Raw genomic sequence first — 7,920 nt, 5'->3', positions numbered from 1 at the left:
TGAGGCGCAGGACGTTGCGGGCGCCCTCGGCCACGGCGCGCTCCACGTGCACCTGCTGCCGCAGCTCCTCGGCCCGCAGCTCCGCCGCGCTCGGCTCCCCCGGCGCTGGGGGGGGGGGGCGGCGGCAACGGGGGGGGGGGGGGGCGTGGGACCGCTGCCGACCCCCCCCCCACCGAAACATCCCCCCCCACTGAAACATCCCCCCCCAAAAAACATCCCCCCCAGCCCGAAACATCCCCCCCCGGAACATCCCCCCCAAACCCGAAACATCCCCCCCAAACATCCCCCAACAGCTCTGAAACATTCCCCCCCCAAAACATCCCCCCCCAGCCCCGAAACATCCCCCCCCGAAACATCCCCCCCAAACCCGAAACATCCCCCCCCAAAAACATCCTCCCCAGCCCGAAACATCCCCCCCCGAAACATCCCCCCAAACCTGAAACATCCCCCCCATCCCAAAATATCCCCCCCCAAACATCCCCCCCAGCCCGAAACTTCCCCCAGCCCGAAACATCCCCCCCACCAAAACACCCCCCTCCAGCCCCAAAACATCCCCCCCAGCCCCAAAACACCCCCCCAGCCCCAAAACACCCCCCCCCACCCTGAAACATCCCCCCAGCCCCAAAACACCCCCTTCAGCCCCGAAACAGCCCCCTGGCCCCAAAACACCCCCCCCAGGTCGCACCGTGCCCGTCGGGGGGGCTCTGCCGGGCCCCCCTGTGTCCCCCCCCCCGGGGTCGCACCGTGCCCATTGAGGGGCTCTGCCGGGCCCCCCCATGTCCCCCCCGGGGTCACACCATGCCCGTCGGGGGGGCTCTGCTGGGCCCCCCCATGTCCCCCCCCCCCGTGTCCCCCCCCCGGGGTCGCACCGTGCCCGTCGGGGGGTCTCTGCCGGGCCCCCCCATGTCCCCCCCCCCCGTGTCCCCCCCCCGGGGTCGCACCGTGCCCGTCGGGGGGGCTCTGCTGGGCGCGGCGCAGCTGCATGCGCAGCACGGCGATCTTGGTCTTGCTGTCCTGCAGCATCTGCTGCGCCGTCTGCAGCAGCTTCCGGTCCTGCGGGCGCCGGGGGGGGGGGTCGGGGGGGGCGCACGGGGACCCCCCCCCCCCCGGGGGCGTCGGTGTCCCCCTGCCCTGGGCCGAACCCACCGCCCCCATCGCGCTCCTTCCCCCGTGGGGGCACCCACGGGTGCCCCGACCCACCACGGACGTCCCCATGGGCGCCCACCTTGTGGGGGGCCATCGTATGACCCCCCACGGGTGTCCCCAATCCCCCATAGGTGTCCCCAACCCCCCATGGACGTCCCCATGGGTGCCCCACCTTGCGGGGGAGCTGGTGTACAGCTCCCCATGGATGTCCCCAACCCACCATGGATGTCCCCAACCCCCCATGGATGTCCCCATGGGTGCCCACCTTGCCGGGGAGCTGGTGTACAGCTCCCCATGGATGTCCCCAACCCACCATGGATGTCCCCAACCCACCATGGACATCCCCATGGGCGCCCACCTTGTGGGGGGCCATCGTATGACCCCCCACGGGTGTCCCCAACCCACCATGGATATCCCCAACCCACCATGGACGTCCCCATGGGTGCCCACCTTGCGGGGGAGCTGGTGTACGGCCCCCCCACGGGTGTCCCCAACCCTCCATGGACGTCCCCATGGGCACCCACCTTGCCAGGGAGCTGACGTACAGCCCTCCACGGGTGTCCCCAACCCACCATGGATGTCCCCAACCCACCATAGACGTCCCCATGGGCGCCCACCTTGCCGGGGAGCTGACGTACAGCCCTCCACGGGTGTCCCCAACCCACCATGGATGTCCCCAACCCACCATAGACATCCCCATGGGCGCCCACCTTGCCGGGGAGCTGGTGTACAGCCCCCCATGGATGTCCCCAACCCCCCATGGACATCCCCATGGGCGCCCACCTTGCCGGGGAGCTGGTGTACAGCCCCCCATGGATGTCCCCAACCCACCATAGATGTCTCCAACCCACCACGGACGTCCCCATGGCTGCCCCCCTCACCGGGGGGGTGGGTGGCAGCGTCCCATCCCCCCCCCCATGGACGTCCCCACGGGCGCCCACCTTGCCGGGGGCGTTGGCGTAGGTCTGGATCATGTTCTCGGCGCCCTGCTTCACCTTCAGCTCGATGTTGAGCTGCTTCTCCAGGCCGGCCACGCGGCTCCGCAGGGTGGCCGAGTGGCCGGGGCTGTCGGGGGACTCGGGGGCATCTGGGGGGGGGGGGACGACACATGGGGGTCACACACACCCCTTGCACCCCGAGGGCATCCCCTGCGTCACCCGCGTCCCCCCGATGCCACCCCACGTGTCCCCGGTGCCCCGATGTCCCCACGGCCCTGCACCCTGCATCCCCTGCCCCCCCCCCAGCATCCCTGCACCCCAATGTCCCCATGCTGTGCCCCCCGCCTTCCACGTCCCCTGCACCCCGACGTCCCCATGTCCCCACACCCTGATGTCCCCACATCCCTGCACCCCAACATCCCCATGTGGCCCCATCCCCACGCCCCTGCACCCCAATGTCCCCGTGTCCCTGCACCTCCCTGTCCCCGTGTCCCTGCACCCCGACATCCCCATGTCCCCGCATCCCTGCACCCCCCATCCCTGCGTCCCTGCACCCCAATGTCCCCATGTCCCTGCATCCCAACGTCCCCATGTCCCTGCACCCCGACCTCCCCGTCCCTGCACCGCGATGTCCCCATGTCCCCGCATCCCTGCATCCCCCATCCCTGTGTCCCTGCACCCCAATGTCCCATGTCCCCCCATCCCTGCACCCTGATGCCCCTGTGTTCCCACACCTTGATGTCCCCATGTCCCTGTACCGTCTCCTTGTCCTGCATCCTGACATCCCCTGTCCCTGCACCCTGATGTCCCCCATGTCCCCGCATCCCTGCACCCATCTCTGCACCCCGATGTCCCCATGTCCCCCCATCCCTGCACCCCAATGTCCCCATGTCCCTGCATCCCAATGTCCCCACGTCCCCCTGTCCCTGCACCCTGATGTCCCTGTGTCCCTGCATCCCAATGTCCCTGCGTTCCCGCACCCCGATGTCCTCACATCCCTGTCCCAACGTCCCCATGTCCCTGCACCCTGATGTCCCCCGTGTCCCCCCCCCCCGTGTCCCCCCCCCTGCACCGAGCCGCCCGGGCGCCGGGGGCAGGCAGGTGTCGAGGTGCCGCAGGCGCCGCTGCAGGGCCTGCAGCTGCCGCCGGGAGCCGCGCAGCAGAGCCTCGACGCCGCCGTGTCCCCCCCCCGCGTGTCCCCCCCCCGTGTGTCCCCCCCCCCCCGTGTCCCCCCCCCCGCACCGAGCCGCCCGGGCGCCGGGGGCAGGCAGGCGTCGAGGTGCCGCAGGCGCCGCTGCAGGGCCTGCAGCTGCCGCCGGGAGCCGCGCAGCAGAGCCTCGACGCCGCCGTGTCCCCCCCCCCGCGTGTCCCCCCCCCGTGTGTCCCCCCCCCCGTGTCCCCCCCCCCGCACCGAGCCGCCCGGGCGCCGGGGGCAGGCAGGCGTCGAGGTGCCGCAGGCGCCGCTGCAGGGCCTGCAGCTGCCGCCGGGAGCCGCGCAGCAGAGCCTCGACGCCGCCGTGTCCCCCCCCCCGTGTCCCCCCCCGTGTGTCCCCCATGTCCCCCCCGCACCGAGCCGCCCGGGCGCTGGGGGCAGGCAGGCGTCGAGGTGCCGCAGGCGCCGTTGCAGGGCCTGCAGCTGCCGCCGGGAGCCGCGCAGCAGAGCCTCGACGCCGCCGCGTCCCCCCCCCCCGCGTGTCCCCCCCCCGTGTGTCCCCCCCCCCGTGTCCCCCCCCCCCCCGCACCGAGCCGCCCGGGCGCCGGGGGCAGGCAGGCGTCGAGGTGCCGCAGGCGCCGTTGCAGGGCCTGCAGCTGCCGCCGGGAGCCGCGCAGCAGAGCCTCGACGCCGCCGCGCCGCCCGCCGCCCGCCGCCCGCCGCAGCTTCTCCGCCCCCTCCTGGATCTTCAGCTCCCGGCGGATCTCCCGGCGGATCCGCTCCCGCTCCGCCGCCACCGCCTCCGCCTCCGCCGCCACCGTCGCCTCCTCGGCGCCCAGCGCCTCCGCCTGCGCCCGGACGGCAGCTGCGTGGGCGCCCGGCCGCACCACGGGGCACGGGGGACACACACGGGGACACAGGACATGGGAGGACATGCAGGGACATGGGGACATGGGGACACAGGACATGGGAGGACACGCAGGGACATGGGGACACGGGGGGACACAGGGACACAGGAACATGGGGGGACACAAGGGACACGGGGAACAGGGGAACATGGCAGGATAGGGGGACATGGGAACACAAGGGGACACAGGACATGGGAGGACATGCAGGGACATGGGGACACGGAGGGACACGGGAACATGGGGGGACACAAGGGGACACGGGGAACAGGGGAACATGGCAGGATAGGGGGACATGGGGACACAAGAGGACACAAGGGGACACAGGGACATGGGGGGACATGGGGACACAAGAGGACATAGGGATATGAGGGGACATGGCGACACAGGGAGACACGGGGACACAGGGACACGGGAACATGGGGGGACACAAGGGGACACGGGGGGACACAGGGAACATGGCAGGACAGGGGGACATGGGGACACAAGGGGACACAAGAGGACACAGGGACATGGGACACGAGGGGACATGGGGACACAAGAGCACATAGGGATATGAGGCGACATGGGGACACAGGGAGAACACAAGGGGACACAAGGGGACACAGGTGGGACACGGGGACAGGGACACGGACGGGAGAGCAGGGGGCCTCACGGGGACACAGGGGGACACGGGGACACGAGGGAAGGAAGGGACACAGGTGGGACATGGCGGGGACACGGGGACAGGAATGGGGGACCAGGAGGTCACGTGGGACACAGGGCCGCACGGGGAATGGGGGGGTCGTGTGGGGACATGATGGGGACACGGGAGAAGGAGGGGACCCGGGTGGGACCCGGGGACAGGGACACGGGGACGGGGGGGGACCAGGGGGCCACGCATGGGCACGGGGCCACACGGGAAGGGGGTGACGTGCCCGGGCATGGTGGCGCCCGGGGGACACGAGCTCCGCGGGACACGTGGACGTGTCAGGACACGGAAGGGACATGGGGGACACCGCTGCCATGGCAGGGGGGGGACACAAGGACACAGACCGAGCTGGCACCGGGGGGGGGGGAGGTGGCAGCAACACCAGGCCTGAGCTCCCCCCGGACGCCTGGGTCCCTTGTCATGGCCCTGGGTGGGGCCCGGACGCCTGGGCCCCTTTTCCCACCCACGGGGGGGATTCGTGCCAGGACCGGATGCCTGGGCCCCTCCCATGTGTCCCCCCCCCCCCATGTGTCCCCCCCCCATGGTACCTGGGGGTCGCGTTGGGGACCGGGAAGGGCCATGGCGGCACCTCCTTCCTGCCGCTCGGCTCTGCTCGCGCCCCAAACGTCCCCCAAACCACTTCCCCTTCCCGCCCCGCCCCTGCTGCGGCCCTGCGCCCCCACCCCCACCCCGGGGCTGGGCCCCGCGTCCCCGGGTCCCCCCGGGTCCCCCCCCGGGATCCCCCCGGCCGGGGGGCACCGCCGGGCCTGGCGGGACCCCGAGAGCCCCGAACGGGGCCTGTCTCCATGCGCTGCCCACTCGCTCGCGCGCTCGACATGGCGCCTGGCTGCTGGGCCCATGGCGGGGGCCCAGGCGTCCGGGTACTGTGCACACACCCCCAGGGTGGGCTGGGGGGGCCCAGGCGTCCGGGCGCTGCACACACACACCCCCAGGGTGGGCCGGGGGGCCCAGGCGTCCGGGCGCTGCACACACACACCCCGGGGGGGTCGGGGGGCCCAGGCATCCGGGCGCTGTGCACACACACCCCAGGGGGGGGTCGGGGGGGCCCAGGCGTCCGGGACGACCCCCCTCCCCCAGCACGGCAAAGGGCTCAGGGTGGCCCCGGACGCCTGGGCCCCGGGCGCTGCCGGTGCGGGGCGGAAGCGGGGGAAGGGAGGCGCCCGGACGCCTGGGTTCACCGGGAGGCCGGAGACTCGCGGGGGGCGCCCGGACGCCTGGGCCCCTCCGGCCAAGAGGCGCGCGAGGGTCCCACGCGCGTGCGGCCGCCCGGACGCCGGGGTCCCCCCGGGTCCCCCCCCCTCCCCAGGGCCCAGGCGTCCGGGAAAGCGGGGGGGCGGGGGGGGGGGGGGGTTCTCCGGTGGGCCCAGGCGTCCGAGTGGGCCGGGCCCCTCCCTCCCCGGACGCCTGGGTTCCTCTTCCCCCTCCCCCGCACTTCCCCTTCCTTGTGCGTGGGGGGGGGGAGGGGCCGCGGTGCCGGACGCCTGGGTCCCCGGGGCCGGCGTTGCACGCGCGAGCGTGCACACGCGAGTGTGAGCTGAGGTGCGTGCGCACAGGTGCTCGTGCCCACGTGTGCGCACGCCTCGCGCCGGAGCTTCACACCCCGGTGCACACGTGTGCACAGCCCTCGTGCCGCTCCTCAGCTCCCGGTGCACACGCGTGTGCACAGCCCTCGTCCCGGTGCACACGCCCCGGTGCACACGCGTGCACACGCTTCATCCCGGTGCACACACGTGTGCACAGCCCTCGTCCCGGTGCACACGCCCCGGTGCACACGCGTGCACATGCTTCATCCCGGTGCACACACGTGTGCATAGCCCTCGTGCCGGTGCACACGCTCCGGTGCACACGCGTGTGCACCCCGTGCACCACCGCCTCGTGCCCGTGCCCCACGGAGGGGGGCTTGCAGGGGACGCGGGGCTGGGGGGGGGGCCGGTGTCGCCGGGGGGGGGGGGTCATAGGGGGGGTCCCGGTGCCGCTGGGGAGGGCGTCTCGGGGGGGGGGGGTCGCGGTCCCGGGGGGGTTCCCGGTCCCCGGGGGTGGGTTGTCCCGGTGCCGCTGCGCTTTGTCCGGGGCCGGGGGGGGGGGCGGGGGGGGCTCTACCTGCAGCGGGTCGGTGGCCATGTCCGCGGTGGCGCCGCCCCTCACCCCGCCGCCGCCGCCGCCGCCGCCGCCATCGCCGCCCGGTGCGGCCCCGCCCACCCGCCGCGCCGCCACCGCCCGGTGCGGCCCGACCCCGCCCACCTCCGAGGCCCCGCCCCGCCCGCAGCGCCGCCACCGCCCGGTGCGGCCCCGCCCACCCGCCGCGCCGCCACCGCCCGGTGCGGCCCGACCCCGCCCCCCGCCGAGGCCCCGCCCCGCCCGCAGCGCCGCCGCCGCCCGGTGCGGCCCCGCCCACCCGCCGCGCCGCCACCGCCCGGTGCGGCCCGACCCCGCCCCCCGCCGAGGCCCCGCCCCCGCCCGCAGCGCCGCCGCCGCCCGGTGCGGCCAGGCCCCGCCCACCCTCCGAGGCCCCGCCCCGCCCGCAGCGCCGCCACCGCCCAGTGCGGCTCCGCCCCCCGCCCCGCCCTACACGTGCGCGCGCGCGCACCGCCGTCACGTGGCCGCCGGGCGCGGCGGGGGGGCGGGGCCGCTGAGGTGGGCGGGGTTAAGGCGGGGCGGGGCCTGCGGGGGCGGGGCCAGCCCCCTTCCCCCTCCCCCGAGCATCCAGGGAGCCCCTATAGACCCCAGGACCCCCCCGACCCCCCCCCAGCCCCCTATGGGTCCCCCCAGAGCTCCCCAGGACCCCCGCACCCCATAGCCCCCCCCACAGACCCCCCCCCGAGACCCCTATGGGTCCCCCCAGAGCTCCCCGGGACCCCCGCACCCCATAGCCCCCCCCACAGACCCCCCCCCGAGACCCCTATGGGTCCCCCCCATAGCTCCCCGTGACCCCCGCACCCCACTGACAGACCCCTGGGATGCTCCTAGGACCCTATGGGGCCCCTATAGACCCCCTGCCCCCCCCACGAGACCCTGCATGGCCCCCATGGACCCCCCCATAGCCCCCATGGGCCCCCTATAGACCTC

The 7,920-nt window shown here is 74.2% G+C and overlaps 2 protein-coding genes across 2 annotated transcripts; one reads left to right on the top strand and one right to left on the bottom strand.

The window, feature by feature from the left end:
- Positions 1-6: 6 nt before the first annotated feature.
- Positions 7-7,034, bottom strand: LOC136996233 (serine/threonine-protein kinase N1-like; the record flags this gene model as incomplete). Its single annotated transcript, XM_067317158.1, has 6 exons — positions 6,955-7,034; positions 3,827-4,085; positions 3,157-3,378; positions 2,088-2,233; positions 942-1,053; positions 7-105 (listed from the first exon to the last, which is right to left on the bottom strand). Coding segments are annotated over exons 1-6 (859 nt in total), but the record flags the coding sequence as incomplete, so codon positions are not given.
- LOC136996230 (cornifin-A-like) lies at positions 2,476-3,033 on the top strand (the record flags this gene model as incomplete). The annotated part of the gene is given in 3 exon segments (XM_067317155.1): positions 2,476-2,619; positions 2,621-2,698; positions 2,980-3,033. Coding segments are annotated over 3 exon segments (276 nt in total), but the record flags the coding sequence as incomplete, so codon positions are not given.
- Positions 7,035-7,920: the final 886 nt, after the last annotated feature.

The sequence above is a fragment of the Apteryx mantelli genome, unplaced genomic scaffold (genome assembly GCF_036417845.1).
Source record: "Apteryx mantelli isolate bAptMan1 unplaced genomic scaffold, bAptMan1.hap1 HAP1_SCAFFOLD_269, whole genome shotgun sequence".
In the NCBI taxonomy this organism is placed as follows: Eukaryota; Metazoa; Chordata; class Aves; order Apterygiformes; family Apterygidae; genus Apteryx; species Apteryx mantelli.
The sequence above is the reverse complement of the archived record's forward strand: the minus strand, read 5'-3'. Positions and strand labels throughout refer to the sequence as shown.